Source organism: Typopeltis vanoorti, chromosome 9, assembly GCF_054136105.1.
Source record: "Typopeltis vanoorti isolate ZY-2024b chromosome 9, IOZ_Tvanoo_1.0, whole genome shotgun sequence".
Taxonomy (NCBI): domain Eukaryota; kingdom Metazoa; phylum Arthropoda; class Arachnida; order Uropygi; family Thelyphonidae; genus Typopeltis; species Typopeltis vanoorti.
Genome location: NC_143557.1, coordinates 106,683,747 through 106,703,554, shown reverse-complemented (window position 1 = coordinate 106,703,554; position 19,808 = coordinate 106,683,747). Strand labels below are relative to the sequence as shown.

Genomic DNA, 19,808 nt, shown 5'->3' with positions numbered 1-19,808 from the left:
TTAATATTTTAAGTTTTTATTAAATCAATTACTGGCCCTAAACTAGCAGTCGCATACAAGCAAAACAGCCTACATAAAACACACAAATTATGCTTGCATCTATTACAAAAGGTAATTTACAGTCGTTTGTAAATTCCGCTACACATCTGAAAATCTGTTGCTCGAGTTGAGGGGAAACAAGAGGAAAATTAGATGGGGATTGAAAACAGTTTTATTCTAGAATCTTCTTTTGGTGAATTCCTCTGATGATCACTGCCATGAACAAACCAAAAAAGAAATAAAATATACAAGTGTGAAGTAAAATTGCAAGAGGTGGAAAGTTTACTTATATATTGAATAATTTGAAATTTTAGCGTAGTTTTAAAATATGAAAATATTATTCACATTTCCAATGTGAATAATATACAAAGCTAAAAATATATTTCATATATTTTTAGCTTTGTATAGAGGCTACATTGTGATTGATCAGTGAATTTACAACTCGTCTAAAAGTAGCAATTTTTATTCGTTTTATTGTGTTTTTCCCTTATGAAACACTAGAAAATTAGTGTTTTATAGTATATTAATGTATATTTTCGTGTTCATAGTGTATTTAGTGTTTTGTAACATATTTTTTGTTAAGATATTGCTAAAATAAACATAGTTCAAAATGGTGCCAAAACGCACAAGAAACGTAACGCTAAGAAGAGCAGCGAAGTGGAGAATGAGAAGGCTTGCCCTGCTAAGGAGATTATTGAAGATATTGAGGAGGTTATTGAAGATGCATTAACTTCAAAATAGAGAAATTAAAGCACATTATCAGAGAGACGACGCTGGAATTGCAGAAAGTTTAAATGAACACAGGGAAGAAAAGAAAATTAAGCAGCAAAATAAGAAACAACAAAACACGGAATCAGGTAAGTCAGTAAGTACAGAAAATCAGGTAAAAAGAAGGATGCTATTTGGTATGGCAACTCTATCATAAAACATGCTGTTGATGAGCGGGTTATAACCTCAAGTTTTCAAGGAGCTAAAATTAAAAATACAGCACATGCAATTCAAAAACAGAAAAGAAAAGTAAAAAAAGTAAAAGAGATCGTAATTGTAGTAAGTACTAACGACCTAACTAGCGATAAATTCAGTATTGGAAGAAGCGAGAGTGAGAAAGTGAAAATAGTAAGCCTCGATATGGTAAAAATGAATTAAGAAGAAGGGATATGATAGCAAACGATTCGATGCATAGGCGGTGTTAAGGGATGCGAGTTTTTGGACGTGTGGAGTGAGTTTGAGGGAAGATTGGATTTCTATAAGAACGGCCTACACCTGAATGGGGTTGGAATCAGGAGTCATGGAAAACTAATAACTAGTATGATATCTAACGCCGAGAGTCAGGGAAACTAAGTTATAATGGGAAGAATGGTGAGAATATCATTGTAAGAACGATGATGTTGTATAATTGTGCTAATGAAGGGAATGAGCATTATCATGGAAGTGATTTCGATGATAGATCGATTTCGGGTCTGTGTTCGTCCGGTTCACATGCATCAAACATGTGCAAAGATGTCTACAGGTATAAGGAGAATAGAGATATGCAAGTTGTCCAACTTTGTAATGTAGATTGCAGACGAGAGTATACAAAATAACATATAGATATCTTATTATGTCTGTACACAAATGCTAGGAGTATCAAAAACAAAAGGGTTGAGTTGTTGCTTTGGTCAATATGCGGGAGCCTCAGATTGCAGGCATTAGTGAGACCTGACTATCAGAATCAGACATACTAACTGGTACCGAGTGTAAAAGGTACAGTATTTTTAGGAAGGATAGAGAAGATAGGAGGGGGGGTGCTGCTAATGATATCGGATGACTTGAATCCAGTTAGTGTTAAGACCTATGATTGTAGTAGTAGTAGTACTACTACTACTACTACTAACAATATTTCATGTGGCAGTGAGTTTGAAGCCGTTTGGCGTGAGGTTGAATCTAACAAGATCAATTACATAGTGGGGTGTTGTTACAGATCTGGTGGATCGGTTGCTAGTGATGAAGAAATGCATCACAAATCGAGATGATGGAGGCGAAAAGAGTAATAAAAATGGGAGTCTTTAATTATCCAAATTCGAGGGAACTAATGCTGTATACCACAAGAATCAGTGCTTGGTCCGCTATTATTCAATCTGTACATTAATGATATTAGGAAGGATTTGACAGGCAAAATACAACTATTTTCTGAAGATGCAAAGATAGGTAGGTTAATCAGGAATGATTTGAATAGGCTGGAATTGTGGGCATGGGAAAATGAATGTCAGTTTAATGTCAGTAAATGTTAAGTCATTCACTTTGGCGTGATTAGATATCCAGTGTCGTATTATATTGGTGGGGTTATGCTAAAAGAAATTGATCAGGCAAGAGATCTAAAGTGTTAGTAGATAGCAAGTTGAAGTTCAGGGGCCATGTAGCAAAGATTGCAAAAACTCAAAAGATAATTGCAATGCTGAAACGAACGTTAACATGTAAAGATAAGGAAAATATTTTTGTCTCTAAAAAAGCCTTGATAAGATATCACTTGGACTATTGTGCGCAGGTCTGGTCTCCTGGTTTCCTTTGTGATTCTGATATAGTGGAGAGAGTGCGAAGGAAAGTGTTAAAAATTATATCAGGATTGTGGAATACTGATTATGAAGACAGATTAAGAATTTGATGACTGCAGACACAAACTTCTCAAAGGATCATATAGGATTTTTATTGATGGAATTTTTCAATTTATAGAGGGTAGGGGAAAGGACAAGAGGACATCATTGGAAGCTGAAGAAGAGGGCATCCGTGGAAACTGAGAATGAATACCGGTAGGAAATGGTGAGTGTTAGAGTTTTCTCTCAGGGTGGTGCGTGATTGGAATGGATTGACATTGGATGTTGTGAGTGCAAGCTGTGTGAAGAATAAGTATGATAGCTGGCGCGTGTGTATTGTGGCCTCCCTCAATGAGTTCCCTGACTCCTCGGAGATCTCTCTTAATAATAATAATGATAATTCTGTTTCTTTATATATTTTAAGTTGTTATTACTCGACACTTTTGTTTTAAATTATCACGTATATGACATGGATCTCATGCACTACAATATGTTTATGGTAGAAAATATCAATTAAGAACTGTATATTTTTAATATACATAATAAAGTTATAAGTTTTCAATAAACTGGAAAAATTATAATAGATTTTAATATAAAATTCAAAATAAAGAGTTTATTTTTCTTTAACATCCTGCTTTTGATATTTACGCTATTGTTGTCGTATATATTAAAAGAAAAAAAAATATATATTTGCATATTGCTTAATAGAGGTAGTAAATCATCAGCTCAAATGGGATCTCAAATGTATTATGAACAATATGAGAGGAGAGATCAAATATTAGTGAATTTTTGTCTTGAGAAAATAACCGGAGAAAGTTTTGCTTTCCCCTATTGAAAACAGAAAGGAAAATCAAAAAAGATTACTTTTTCAAAAAAAAAAGCAAAAAAAAAAAGATTATTTCTTTTTTTCTTTGCTTTTTTGCTTTTTTTTTTGCTTGGAAAAAAAAAGTAATCTTTTTTTTTTTCCAAGCAAAAAAAAAAAGATTACTTTTTCCGAAAGACAAGTGAAAGTAGTCATGGCCATCATATGCGAATCACTGCTATAATTTGTAAACATAGCAGTTTAAACGATCGAGGATTGCAACCCTTGTTGCAATCTCAATTCCTACAGACCTGTCTGTGTATGTTCTGACATGAACATATATTTGTACTATGACCAAAACTATAACATTTAACAATCGGCAAGGTCGTGTTTTGTGGAAGACTCGCATTGCCACTCCGCGGTCGGTTACTTTATAAGCATACTGCAAATGCAACTCCCACACGACAGTATGATGGTAAGGTTACCGACTTTGCCATATTACTGCTCATTATTTTTTTTTCTTCCACTGTTCTAGTCTCCAAGTGTGTAGAAGTTTTTACTTTGCAAGTGAAGATTTGTACAAATGATATGTTATAGATAATTTTCACTGCCCGGTGTGACATTACCACCCTAATTACTGCAGGCAAAAAGTAGCATAAAATGAATAATGAGCGACAAATAAAATGAAAGAATTATCCTCCTGCATTTAGTTAACAACAAAAAGAATGGATGTAAAGAAGATATTTCTATTCATAAGACCTTGAAAAATCACAAAAGTTAAAAAATAACACATCAGCCCTTTTATAATTTTCTATATATTCAGAATGAGTCTTTCCTATGAAGTCTGGCTAAAAAATGCTATTTTTATCTCCATTTTTTTCTAACTTAAAGTAGAAAGATGCTAGAGTCAAGGAAAATCCAATGACATATTCATCGTTTTCTTCAAGAAGTGTATTCGATATTTTTAATCCTTTTGAGATGTGCACTGATACAGCAAAGAATGCGTACTTAACTAATGTAGAGTACATCCGACACATAGTCCTTAGTCGAAAATTTGTTTCTGCGCTAGAAGATATAAAAAAAATATTATTTTAGAATTTGGCAAATTTGATAATAATTTCTATATCAAACAGTTCTGCATATTAGGAAATATTAAATGGATGACAAGCTTTACATATTTGAAAAAAGTATGTTTATCATATTGTTGATTTAGTTATCATATATACATATATATATATATATATATATATATATATATATATATATATATATATATTATATATATATATATATATATATATATATATATATATATATATATATATATATATTATATATATATATATATATATATATATATATATATATATATATATATATATATATATATATATATATATATATATATATATATATATATATATATTCAGGAACACACACACACACACGTGTGTGTGTGTTCACCAAAGTTTTAAATTATTAACAGATTGCTCATATTACAATGAATTCTCGTCGGACTAGTTACGTCGATGCTCTCGTGCCCGAGGACGTATTCTCACGACCTCCATAGTTGAATAGCAGAAAAGTAACAACCAGAAAGGTTGTAGCTGAGGTTGGCATTGAGATGATCAGGAATTAGTGCAATTTCTTTAGATTTTTCTTTCATGTTCATCATAACATTCGTAAATAATTTCGGATCTGTCTCAGTCAGTTACTGAGTGTATAAGTGGATTCATGGTGATTGGGATCAGAAGAATTAAGCGCATGACTGGATAAGGCCGTGGCCCTGGATTCTACCATAGGTGATATCTCTGAGATGTTCTTCGATACGAAACTCGATTAATTTTTCCATTTGTCCATAATATGGGGAATTACAGCCACACCAAAGATGGTACACACCTGAATACTTCAAATGATTATGTTTAGGTTTCGCTGGTTGAAGCCAGGATCCTTTTAAAGGAGGGAGATGAATGAGGTACGAATCTTATATTTCTTGAGCTTTTTTGCCAGTTTGATGTAAAACTTACTCGTTCGTTTGAAAAATTAAAAATCTCCATCTACAGAAAATGTACACGTACCAACAGATATCTTAAAGCTCAATCCTATCATTATCCACCCCAAAAGCGTGGTATTATTCTACTTTAGGAACCCGCGCACGTACTCTCATCAACGATGACGAAAAGACTGCCAAGGAATTAAAGTTGCTTTTATTAATTTTTCAGAAGAATTTTATCGTAAACAGTCGATTTCTATAATCTTGTTTAACCCACCTACACTCAGTGCCAAAGAGAGTAAAGATGTGAAAGGTTAGATTATCATTCCGTATGCGTCAAGCTAACTGATCTTCAGAATCGACACCAGTTAGTTTCTTTTTCTATTGAAAAGGACTCATCGTTTCAACCTTGTTGACGTCTAGTGGTTGGGGGAGATGCGCGTTCATTTCAGCCTAAGTTGTGAAGTTCTTAAAGTTGCTATTTTATGTGGACAGTTCAGATATTGGCTGAGGAGGTTCATATATCGTCTGATATCTTGATAAGCAAATGCATGGTGGCTTCCCATTCGTAGTCATGCAATAGACCTAACTTGTGGTCTAATTATTTGACTGTTGATTAGAATACCTTTGCAGAATAAATGTGATTGTCTTTAGGTGGGGGAGAGTTTTACTCCACAGTTTGGAGCAGCCATCTTGCTTATTTGGAAGCTTAAATTAGCTTAAAAAGAGCACCAAATATCTCTAGAGTAGGTAGATTATCTATCCTACAGTATACTAACGTAGGATAGTTTTAATTCATGTGGGCGGGAATGTACATTAAACTTGTTTTACAGGTGTATTATACTCACTGAGGAGACCTCAATTTTTTGAGGTCTCCACAGTGAGTAGCTAGACCCTAAATACCAAAATCTGTGTGGATGGGGTGTTATTGAGCTAAAAAGCTCTAGTCATGGCTGGGTAACGGCAATAGCCGAGCCTCGGTTAAAACTTCATTGGCTACAGCATTGCCATTCGTTACTCCGGATTTTTAAGTAAAGGGTAAAATCTCAAAAAATCAGACGATCTCTAGGCCACTCATTCGTGGGCGAAAGACCTTCCAAATCTCCGCGTTGGTTCTACTCAGTGAAACTCGACCACCGAGCAGAACCGCTCAGCGGGCCGTGCCGGAGAACACTTTCCCCGGAGCATTGCCATTCGTTACCCTGATTAGTAAGTAAAGGGTAAAATCTCAAAAAATCGGACGATCTCTAGGCCACTCCATAGTGGGCGAAAGACCGTCCATATCTCAGCGTTGGTTCCACTCAGTGACGGGCTTCCCGACTACTGAGCAGAACCGCTCAAATTCCGAGGAAAATAATTCACCGGCAAGAACCCCTCAGCGGGCCGTGCCGGAGAACACCTTCCCCGGAGACTCAAAGTGCTCCTTTAAGGCAAAAACCTTAAGAGAGCGAACTCAAAAACTCATCACCCAGGATAACAGCAACAGCCGAACCTCAGTTAACTTCCTTGGTTCAGCATTGCTAATTGTTACCCTGATTAGTAAGTAAAGGGTAAAATCTCAAAAAATCGGACGATCTCTAGGCCACTCCATAGTGGGCGAAAGACCGTCCATGTCTCAGCGTTGGTTCCACTCATTGACGGCCGCCCCGTCCAAGCACCCCGACGGGCTCCCCGTTTAAGCAGAATCGCTCAGCGTTGGTTCCACTCAGTGTCGGTCGCCCCATCCTAGCACCCCGATGGGCTCCCCGACTCCTGAGCAGAACCGCTCAAATTCCGAGGAAAATAAATCACCGACAAGAACCCCTCAGCGGGCCCTGCCGGAGAACACCTTCCCCGGAGACTCAAGGTGCTCCCTTAAGGCAAAAACCCTAAGGGAGCGAACTCAAAAACTCACACCCAGGATAACAGCAACAGCCGAACCTCAGTTTACTTCCTCGGTTCAGCATTGCTAATTGTTACCCTGGAAGTCATAAAAAGGACTGTTCCCTAAATACCAAGGTTTTAGTAATACAGAGCCTTATCAACTTTACCTATGCAAGTTACTACAAGGTGTTTCTTATTTTGAAAGCATCTCTGGCGGAGATATAGATGTAAATACGTTTTTTTTAACTTGGGAATAATGTATATTAGGGTTACCAAGTAATTTTATAAACTTGGTTATTTTACTCCTAATTCCAAGTAAGCAAACAGTTAAGTTTTCGCCTGAAACGTAGTTCAAGTCTAAAGGTAGTGCAACACCAGGTTTTCAAAAAAGGTTGAAACCAGTCTGAGTAGTGACCCCACCCTTAATGTATTCTTAATGTAATGTAAGCACATCTCTTAGTGAGATGTGCTTTACATTATGGAAAATACTAAGAATAGTGATCAGAGTTTTCCCACCTTTACAATGAGTTGCCCTAGTGTTGCACCACCTTTAGACTTGAACTACGTTTCAGGCGCAAACTTAACTGTTTGCTTACTTGGGATTAGGAGTAAAATAACCAAGTTTATAAAATTACTTGGTAACCCTAACGCACATTATTCCCAAGGTAAACACACACACACACACACACACACACACACACACACACACACACACACACACACACACACACACACACACACACACACACACACACACACATATATATATATATTATAATCATGGTTCATTGTTTCGGAGATTTAGATAAATGGGTAATATGTTGAAAGCAATGTCTAGTATATTTACTAAGTGGAGAATGTTGGTTGAACAGTGTTTTTTTTCTGAAGGAGTTTAAATGCAACGAAATTAGTAGAGATTTTAAGTTAATAAATTTTTCAGCTAATCACGTGATAGATATATCTGGCATTAATTGTAATATTAATTATGCTTCTTTAACGATACAATGAAGTTTTACTGCTTACTTTGCTCACAATGTGTTTCAGCACCGCTTATTCTGTGGCTTCCATTGTGTCATGACAATGGAAAGCATGGTCCCGTGCTGCATTTAGATTATAAGCTATGCTGTTTGGTTAACTTAATTGTTAATGTTACTAAATCCAATTTATTATGTACGATAATGTACCATGCGAGTTTTATGGTACATTATGTATGGCGTACCAAGATGATGTCACTTTTCTATTGAAATTTATGCCATAAAAATATCATAAATTCAAATGGTATATTTACCTTCGTGCGCTTGTTGGGCCATAAAGGAACACAGCACAAGCAATAGCAGAAATTAAGAAAATACTTCATTACCTAGGGAAAAAGTAAATAAACCGTTATGTAGTTTAAAAATCAATTTTATGTATCTCTTTATCGAATAACAAATCATAAAACTAACTATCATCCTGATCTCGTGAATGAAAATAGTTAATATGTTACGGTGAAACTTTAACACGTATTCAGTTAATCCTATCAAATTTCTATATTTCTCATCCGACCAAGATGGAGTGCGTACCCAGATTAAGGGACTTTCGGCAATTTAATGCAGCCGGCTTGTCCTTTTTGAGAGACGAAAATCCTCTAGAATTTCCATTTTAACTCACATTTCGAAAACGTAATATTAAAACAAAAAGAAAAATGTTACGGTGCTTGGATCACATCACCAGATAAATCCTCATGTCTTTGGCAATCAATTCTACTAGTTTCCAAACTAGCCATACTAAATGAAGTTAAAGTATTTCTAGAAGCAGTTTTCTTGTTGACTTAGTATCAAGAACAGCCATTAAGTTCAAGAATTTGTTCCAGTGATGATACGTTAGGTTAGTAAAAAAATACACTAACTATTCTCAGAGCCGTCAAATAGGTCTAAAACTATAAAAATGGAATGATTAAAATTGTACTTCGAAAGGTGTTATATACATCATTTAAATTTTTATTATTTTTTAAAAGAAATGATATTCCTGTTATAATTTTTTTCTATACTGTACGGAACATTTCAATGCACACGCATCAAATATAGGTTTTATTTTTAACACAATTTTTCCAATTTATTATTGATTTCATTTTAACACAATTTTTTTCCGAAATATATACATTTAAATCAGTGAAGAGGTGCAAACACATAGCAGAAGAAATAGAGAAAAGTCTTCAGCTATTTTATATTATTAAGTAGCTAGGGACTGTCTTCTCAAGTTTCATATAACTGAATAAACTTTTTTTTCGTTTATTCATTATCATTAAAAGGAGAAAAATAGCTACAAGAGACTACTGTTATGCTAACAAATTGACCATCATTCAGTGATGTTTACAGACGCTTAGGGCCCACTGCCTGCAAGACATCCTTGGGCTTTCCAAACTATAATTTAAAAGGATAAGGTAGTTAATTATATGCCTATAATTATATTTTTGTATGTAAATTAGGTGTCTTCACCTGCCACCTGCTACATGATATCGTGTCTTGATATCATTAAGATCTACACAGAATAGAATCAAAGCTATTTTAGACAGAAATATTATCTGATGAAATTGGGAATTCTCAGAATTAGCTAACGCTGAACGATGTGATATTATTAACAAAATTAGACAAATACCGTCAATAAATATTTAGAATGAGAAATGCTAAAAAGGAATATGAGAATCACACAAACTCGAGAAGATATAAAAAGAAAATCTGGCAAGTGCACAGAGGAAAACACCCAGAGTAAGACCTAGTTAGATATGAGAGAGGAGCATCTAAAACACATCGAAAGAGAGAATAGCGGGTTAGAATAATGTAAAATAACTAGCCAGAGATTGAAAGAAGTGGCATGCTCTTTGTAGTAGCGCTACACATCAGGTAGAAGACGATCGACTAATTAATAAGCTATACACCCTCAGTCCAAAAACAAACCGAACTTTTCGAAAATAGAAGAAACTAATGACGCCATCTGTTGTATATTTTTGTTGTCGATAGCAGCAACCGTCATTAGTGTTGTGTCAACTGTTTATAGCATTTGTTTCATTAGATCCGAGTTATAGTGTCAAGTGTGACAGTGTGTTTTGAGGAACGGTCGGAAAATGAGTTTCAAACAAAGACCTGCGATTGACTTTTGTGTTAAACTTGGTAAACGTTTTACCGAAATGCATCAAATGCTTCACAAAGCATATGGTGATGAATGCTTATCCAGTATTCCAGTTTATGAGTGGTTTAAGCGATTTCAAAGTCGTCGAAAAGAGGGGCCGTTCAAAAACTGGACTCAGCGAAGTTAACATCCAAAAAGTGCGTGATTTCATCAAAGAAAACCCCAAATCGTCCGTGAGATTGATTGAAGATGAATTGGGGATTCCAATTCATCTTCAGAGTTTGGGCCTTCGTAAATTGAATTCGCGGTTTGTTCCCCACAAGTTGACCGACGACCAAGAAAATGTATCGAATTGAACACTGCAAGAATCTCATTAAAACTGCTCGTAAGGACTCAAACCTCCTTAAAACGATCGCTACTGCTGACGAAACTCAAAAGTGGTATTCTGAGTACGAGCCCTAAACAAAGTGCCAGAATGCTGGGTAGAGACCACCAGAAGAGGAGCATCCGAAAAAAAGTCGCTTGGAGAAGTCAAAAGTAAAGACAATGCTGATTTGTTTCTATGATTCCAAGGGCATTATCCACAAAGAAGTCGTTCCGCCTGGCCAAACGGTCAATGGTGAGCTTTATCTCGAAGTTTTGAAGCGATTGATAGCGAGAATTCGTCGCGTACGACAGGAATATCGTGACTATCGACCCGTTCTGAAAACACACTGTCACTCTTGGCAGTATAACTCGGCTTCTAATAAAACAAACGTCATAAACAGTTGACACAACGCTAATGAAGGTAGCCGCTTACGACAACAAAAAGATACAACAGGTGGCGCCACTAGTTCTATTTTCGAGAAGTTCGGTTTCTTTTTGGACAGAGGGTGTACCAGACATCGACTGTAGCGTATAGAAAACTTCTGTAGAAAAGAGGGGCCGTTCAAAAACTGGACTCAGCGAAGTTAACATCCAAAAAGTGCGTGATTTCATCAAAGAAAACCCCAAATCGTCCGTGAGATTGATTGAAGATGAATTGGGGATTCCAATTCATCTTCAGAGTTTGGGCCTTCGTAAATTGAATTCGCGGTTTGTTCCCCACAAGTTGACCGACGACCAAGAAAATGTATCGAATTGAACACTGCAAGAATCTCATTAAAACTGCTCGTAAGGACTCAAACCTCCTTAAAACGATCGCTACTGCTGACGAAACTCAAAAGTGGTATTCTGAGTACGAGCCCTAAACAAAGTGCCAGAATGCTGGGTAGAGACCACCAGAAGAGGAGCATCCGAAAAAAAGTCGCTTGGAGAAGTCAAAAGTAAAGACAATGCTGATTTGTTTCTATGATTCCAAGGGCATTATCCACAAAGAAGTCGTTCCGCCTGGCCAAACGGTCAATGGTGAGCTTTATCTCGAAGTTTTGAAGCGATTGATAGCGAGAATTCGTCGCGTACGACAGGAATATCGTGACTATCGACCCGTTCTGAAAACACACTGTCACTCTTGGCAGTATAACTCGGCTTCTAATAAAACAAACGTCATAAACAGTTGACACAACGCTAATGAAGGTAGCCGCTTACGACAACAAAAAGATACAACAGGTGGCGCCACTAGTTCTATTTTCGAGAAGTTCGGTTTCTTTTTGGACAGAGGGTGTACCAGACATCGACTGTAGCGTATAGAAAACTTCTGTAGACTTCTAAAGACCGTACTGGATACCGGTGGTTACAAATTACAATATTTTAATCAAAAATATTAAAATATTTTATTAAAATAATTTCTAGCGTTTTATTAATGTTGCGATTTCAGAATTATCACAATTTGTGCTGCAAATAAATTAAAATCAAAGAACTTTAATTTACTACTAGCAAATTGTTCTTTTATTACCTGTTTTATGCGTGTTTTTCCGGGGTTGAGCTTGAAGTAATGATGTTTCTTAATCGCATTCCAGGTAGGACGACGATGGGGATCCTAAAATGAAACATATCGAATGTGCGTAAGTTCGTAAGTCACAAAATTAACGGCAGTTAATAGACAAACTAATGTAATCTATTGATGAGTAACATAATCTATTTAGTTTATTACTTTTTTATTTTTCAAATAAAAAGGTAATAAATTAAAAAATAATACTGTACTCTCGTGTATTCTGAGTACAGTATTAAAATGGTTCGACTGCTGGACTGAACCCAATGTTACCATTAGCATCAGGGGGGGGGGCTTTCCGATTATCTAGCGAATAATTCTAAAGCCACTTACTTTGAAGTGCCAAAATAATCGAACCAAAATAACTTGAAAAATAGCAAATATACGAACAAAAAACGACCAAAACTATAATCCAAGCAACCTAAACAACAACAAACTTCCTATCAAAATCTCAAAATCTGACAAAAAGATAATTTAAGCGATAAGTGCTATCACTTTGCATACATTCAAATCCAGTCTACTAATTCTCAACAGAACTTCAGTTGGCAGCCTTAATTTAAACTTCCAACTTTCACATTTTCTAATTACATTTTACACGATTCCTTACGTCACCTATGCATTTATGAAGTCTTGCATTCCTTGCCAAAGAATGTCCTTCAAACATTGAATCCGTTATTTAAATCTGCTGTGGCTCAAATTTCATTTCCATTTTGAAGTCCTATAACTGTTTATATTCAATGCCTGTTTAGATTTTGGAGAGGATGTTTTTAGATTGTTGACATTTCCTGTTTTAGCGAGAACTCTAATAATGCCTATGAGAAAGTTGCATTTTTCAAGGAAGTGCATAGATTGGTACAGCTTCTGCATAAATCCTTGTGTCTAACATTCATTATACGCTCTCTGTCCCAAAAGAAAATGAACTTTTGATAGAAAATAAAACACAGGCCAATTATGATTATTCAAATCATTTATTTCAATCAATATAGTTCTCTCAGCTTCGATACAGCATTTGGCACGGTCAATTAATTCGTTAAATGAGTTCTTTATATCGGTGTTTGGGATACTGTTGATGATGGTCGTGGTTACTGCCGCTCGAACGTTTTCAATGGTGTCGCATCGCTTTCCTTTCATCGGCAAATAAAGTCGGGGGAAGAGAAAGAAGTCACAGGGTGATAACTCAGGTGAATATGGCGAGTGATCTATCATACAAAATTGGTTTGTATGATAGATCATACAAACCAATTTTCTCACAAAAAACTGTCTCACAATGTTCGAACGATGAGATGGTGCATTATCGTGCAAAAGTGACCAGCTGCCTGCATCACGATATTCATGCCATATGCGACGAGTTCTCGCTATCAATCGCATCAAAACTTCAAGATAAAACTCACCATTGACCGTTGGCCAGGAGGAACGAATTCTTTGTGAATAATGCCGATGGAATCGTAGAATCAGCATTGTCTTTACTTTTGATTTCTCCAAGCGACTTTTTTTTTCGGATGCCCCTCTTCTGGTGGTCTGCAGTCAGCACTCTGAAGTTTTGTTTCGGGATCATACTCAAAACCACGTTTCGTCACCAGTAACGATCGTTTCAAGGAAGTTTGAGTCCTTACGAGCGGTTTTAATGAGGCCTTGCAGTGTTCAATTCGATACTTTTTTTGGTCGTCTCTCAACTTGTGGGGAACAAATCGCGAATTTAATTTACGAAGACCCAAACTCTCGGTCAAATTGTTGTGCACAGTTGATTTTGGAATCCCCAATTCATCTTCAATCAATCTCGCGGACGATTTCGGGTTTTCGTGGATGAAATCAAGCACTTTTTAGATGTTAACTTCGCTCAGTCTAGTTTTTGGGAGCTCCGTATTTTCGTCGTCCTCAAGCGTCTCACGACCACTTTGAAATCGCTTAAACCACTCGTAAACTTGAGTACGGGATAAGCATTCATCACCGTATGCTTTTTGAAGCATTTGATGCGTTTCGGTAAAACTTTTATCAAGTTTAACACAAAAGTCAATCACAGCTCACTGTTTGAAGCTCATTTTCCGACCGTTCGTCAAAACACGCTGTCACTCTTGGCACTATAACTCGGCTTCTAATAAAACAAATGTCATAAACAGTTGACACAACACTAATGAAAGTTGCCGCTTTTGACAACAAAAAGATAGAACAGGTGGCGCCACTAGTTTCTTCTATTTTCGAAATGTTCGGTTTCTTTTTGGACAGATGGTGTATACTCTAGACACGTAATTTTATTTTGTCTAATTTTGCCACTAGAAATTATCTAACTGAAGTCACTATTGAAAGAATTCGACAATTTTAAGATTATAAACGAAATCTTAAATATTAAATATCTTCCGGGCCACCTACAGGATTATCATTTTGCTAAATTTTGGCATTGGAACTCAAATGAAAACAAAAAGAAATAATTTTTATGTAATTATAGAAGATGCTGAGGTTATTTAAAAATATTACTAATTATATGTGACATTGTTCAGTACGCTGTGCGTGTTTACGTATTCGCGTGCACGTGTTTCGCTAATGAAGGCTAGAATGTATTCAGACAAGTTGATACTTGGGTTAATATTTAGATGTTTAGCATAACCTTTTAAGAGAATTTATCTTGCAGTAGTGCAAGTTAATTATCAATAGGATCAAAGCTTACTAAAATGTCATGCTCTTCTTCTTCTTCATGTAGCTTCCTCAGTGAGAGTGTGCAGCACCATGTCCTTCCAGTTCTGTCTGTTGGCGGCTTTCCTTTTTGTTTCTGCCATGTGATCCTGTCCGTGATCTTATATCTTCAAGCCATGTCCTTCGTTTATTGCCTCTTGATCCTTTTCCCATAATTTTTCCTTCTAAAACTGTTAATATCCTCTGTCCTTCTGAACCTCTCAGTACATGTCCCGCCAATCTCGTCTTTCTCTGGATCATTTCCTGTGATAAAGATCTCTGTGTTCTCATTCTCTGCAGGACATCTGTATTTGTCACAAGTTCTGTCCATGGGATTTTCAGAGATCTCCTTTAGCACCACATTTCAAAGGTCATTATCTGTTGCCTCACTCTCTTCTTGAATATCCAGGTCTCACTTCCATATGTGAAAATTGGCCACACTAATGTTCTTATCATTCTTTTCTTTGTCTCGATACTTACAGAACTTCTGAGCAGATCTTTATTTTTCCAGAATGCATCTTTAGCTATGGCTGTTCTTATTTTTATTTCTTTATCTTGCTTTCCATCTGCAGTAAAGTAGGTGCCTAAATATTTGTATTCTGTTCTATGTTCAATTTTCACATTGTTTATGAATATTTCTGGCTCGGATCTGCTATCTTTTGAGATTTTCATAAATTTTTTTTTTTTGCATTAATATCTAATCCAAATTCTTTACCTTCTTAAATTAGTAACTGCAGTAATTTGATTAATTTGATCTGTTTTCTGCTATTAGAATGGTATCATCAGCATACGTAAGATTGTTGTATTTTATACCATTGATACTAATTCCTATTTTTTGTTTTTCAATCTTTTTCATCACTGTTTCGCTATAGATATTAAATAGATTTGGTGAAAGGATACAACCTTGTCTAACTCCTCTTTTTATTTTCACTAGAGAAGTCTCATTGTTAAAAAGCTGCATTTTATGTTTGGTGTAAATCATATTTATAATCTTAAGTATATGATCTTGTATGTCTAATTTATCTAATATATTGAACATTTTATTATGTTTTACTCGGTCAAAATCCTTCTGAAAGTCTATGAAGCTTATGTAAATGTTCCTATTTCTTTCACGTGATCTTTCTATTAGTATTGTTAGTTCCAGAATAGCATTAATGGTTCCCATTCCTCTTCTGAAGTCTTTCTGTTGTTCACTCAATTCACGGCTTATGGCTCTTTTAATTTGTTTGTTAACAATGGTTAAAATAATTTTAGATGCATGGGATGTTAGTTCTGTAATCCTCGCAATATTTTGCATTATTTTTCTTTGGAATTGGTATGGTATCAATTTTTACAACATCTATCTGATGTTGTAAAAACTTCAGGCAATTGTATTGTTTTATAGATGTCCTGAATGGATTACACTAAATAGTTATTATTATTGCCAGTCAAAGCTTTCAAAAGCTCAGCCGGAATATTATCACACCAAGGGGATTTATTATTAGGAAGATTCTTGATTGCGTGTTCTACCTCCTTTCTTGTGGGTAGAGTGGTCGTGAATCATCTAACATATTACCATTATCATCGTCATCATAGGGGTCTGATAAGTACTATCCTATAAATATTATCCTTGATGTAATGCTCATCAAGGATAATATCGCTGATGCTTTAAACAAAATCCTCGGAGTTTTTGACAAAGGAAGGGGATTGTTCTGTCAGGCCCTTAGGTAGTTTAGCTAGATGTTTGGCAAGAGTTATATCGGAAAATATGTCTTTTCTACTTTTGGTCGTAGAGGATGTGTCTATTTTATGAATTTTGGATGTCCCATATAAACGTAGAGGAAGAGATTGCACAGATCGAAAGAGATTGTGTGGTTTCTCTGTTAAACACACACATTGTTTTCGAAAGGTTATTGGTGCGATTTTGAAGCTCGCTAGTAAGGTAATGATCCTTAATGGTGTAAGTGTCAGTATTAAGAAGATGTCTAATTTTGTAGTTATAATTATTTGAGTCAAGGATAATGGCATTTTTTTTTGTCTGCAGGCAGGATTACTATGCAGAATTGTTTCTAAGGTTAGTGAGATGCTCGTTCTAAAGGTGAAAGATTATCGATAGGACATTTCCCTGAATTTATGAGAAGTGCTGATTTGAACGGAGCCAGTGAAGCCACTTGTGGAGATAAGATAGAAGTAGCTCATTCAACTTTTGACAACAAAATTTCTTTAGGTAATTTTCTGAGGCAGACTGCAAAGTTAAGGAACATTCTGAGAACAACTTTTTCCACTGTAGAAAAAAGAACTTGGAGTTGTTCTCAACTGTTTTTTTTTTCAACGAAATGTTGATTTTGAGATTTTAAATTCCGTATTTTATCTCACATTAAGATATCAAATTTTCTGAGTTTAGTTTTATTATATTCATAAATTCTATATGCTTGTTTGTTGATAATGAAAGTTAGATAAATATTCAAGGACTCTGTCCATCGCCCAGTTCTTTTTTAGAACTTTTAGAATGGCAATGCTGTCCCCGTGTGATTGCTCGGAAAAGAATAGCACCAATGTAGTTCATGCGTGTCGTGAAAGTTAGATGTTGCCATAGATTAATGTCAAATTTATTCTGAAATATATTAACAAGGTGTAATTTTGTGTTCTCGAAAATGCGAAGCAGATGCATAGCATCGGCTCGGCAGTGCATTCATTAAGTAGCGCTATTTTGGTTTCAATCTAGATTCTACATGCTCTCTCTCTCTCTCTCTCTCTCTCTATATATATATATATATATATATATATATATATATATATATATATATATATATATATATATATATATATAGATCTTCCCCCTCCAATGCTGCGGAAGATGAAAGCATTCTTGCTTGGCCCCCTTTAAGCCAGTCCTTATAAGGTCTAATAAGGCAATGCTGTAGCCAATGAAGTTTTAACTGGGACTCAGCTATCGCCGTTACTCAGCCTTGACTAGAGCTTCTAACTCAATAACGCCCCATGCACACATTTTCTTTAATCAGATGAAGGGATAAAGAGTCAAGTACTCAGTCCATCTCCTCCTCCCCCTCCCCAAAAAATATTTCAGTTTTATAAAATTTTAATTCGTAGACATGAAATAGGCTTTCAGTTTTTGCTATCGTCTTTTAGAAGAATTGGAAATAATGTTACTCTTTTCTTGACTATCTTCCAACTATATATATATATATATATATATATATATATATACTCTTTTCTTGACTATCTTCCAACTATATATATATATATATATATATATATATATATATATATATATATATATATATATATATATATATATATATATATATATATATATATATATATATATATATATATATATATAGAGAGAGAGAGAGAGAGAGAGAGAGAGAGAGAGAGAGAGAGAGCATGTAGAATCTAGATTGAAACCAAAATAGCGCTACTTAATGAACTCAAACTCTCGCATCTCTGTGCCCCAGGGGGTAACAGCAACAGCTGAGCCTCAGTTAAACTTCATTGGCTACAGCATTGCCATCCATTACCCTCCAAGGGTATTAATCACCGCATCACACCCGAATCTTAAAGTTCTTAAAAGAACTGGGCGATGGACTGAGTCCTTGACTCTTTATCTATCCCGTCATTTAAACGAAGAAAATTTGTATGGATGGGGTGTTATTCAGCTAAAAGCGTTAGTCATGGCTGGGTAACGTCAATAGCTGAGTCTACCCTGGGTTTATTAATATTATTATTATACTATTCATAAATTCTATATGTAGGTGTTATCACAATTTTCAGAATTTAGAAAATTTTTATTTAAAACTAAATTAATTTTTTTATGAATTTGATAGAAGTTTTCCTTTTAAATATTATTCTAGATTATTATTTTTTAATTGAGGATAGTTTACTTTGAATGCTTTTTATGAAATTATGAATGTGAATCTGAATTTAACTGCAAATGCTTTCAATTTCTTTTCCTGCTTTATTTGTGTGAAAATATTAACTTTCCGAGAAAAAAACCCTGCCATTTATTATAATGTGCTAAGTAATATATAAAGTACTGTCTATACTGGTTGATTATCCCCATCATTGCTGAGTAATTTCAGAGATATCTAATTACCTCTAAATATATATAATGTATTATTAATATATAATGTGTAGGTATCAGGAATTGAATTCGGATAAGTCAGTTTAATGAAACAATTTGAATAACATGGCGAAATAACTACTTACAATTTGCAGAAGTTCCTCCAAGAAGTCACTTTCATCTTCATTGAGAAAATTCGGGATGTTAATGATTCCGGTTTCAATAGCTGTCAAGAGATAACATTCTGATTAATCTCGACACACAAAATAAATAAATAAAGTTCATTGATATCATCCGCTAAACGTGCTAGAGGGAGGTATGTTTTGTGCTTTGGCGAATACTGAGGAATGAGGAATATTCACAATAGATTATAAATAAAGTAATTTTCATAATTTGCTTTTAGCTAAAATGGTTCAACTTACATTTACAGAATCCCACGAATTTCTTCCCAACTAATCCATGATATTTGAGTGCCCAATTTATAATAGGACCTTTTGTAGCACTTCTTGTCATCAAATGGTAGGCAACGATTCCTACTGACCACCAGTCAACTGATTTGTCTGTAAATACATATTAGAATTTGATATATATCAGTTGAATCGGAGTTGCTGACTCATGCTGTGATAATACGTGTAAAACCAAATTGAGCTGTAAAATATTTACCGTAATATCCAGACGTCATTTCAGGAGCTTGGTATTCAGTCTTTCCAATAACCAGAAAGGAATATTTCATTGTCTTAAGATGAAAAAAAAAGCGTTTTAACGAATTATCAATTGTTTATACCTAATAAGAT

The 19,808-nt window shown here is 35.2% G+C and overlaps 1 protein-coding gene across 2 annotated transcripts in view; it reads right to left on the bottom strand.

Annotated features, from left to right (window-relative positions):
• Positions 1 to 19,808, bottom strand: part of LOC150103385 (serine/threonine-protein kinase par-1-like) — a 33,516-nt gene continuing 13,708 nt past the window's right edge. Inside the window, exons 8-14 of one of the 2 annotated variants that reach the window (XM_090398135.1) lie at positions 19,678 to 19,750; positions 19,437 to 19,574; positions 19,161 to 19,240; positions 12,249 to 12,332; positions 8,556 to 8,627; positions 4,420 to 4,476; positions 1 to 252 (exon numbers count right to left, since the gene is read on the bottom strand). In XM_090398135.1, the coding sequence (XP_090254261.1) occupies positions 4,420 to 4,476; positions 8,556 to 8,627; positions 12,249 to 12,332; positions 19,161 to 19,240; positions 19,437 to 19,574; positions 19,678 to 19,750 (504 nt within the window). In that variant the 3' untranslated portion in view covers positions 1 to 252. The remainder of the gene's footprint in view (positions 253 to 4,419; positions 4,477 to 8,555; positions 8,628 to 12,248; positions 12,333 to 19,160; positions 19,241 to 19,436; positions 19,575 to 19,677; positions 19,751 to 19,808) is intronic. The other variant, XM_090398136.1, reaches the window with a different exon arrangement.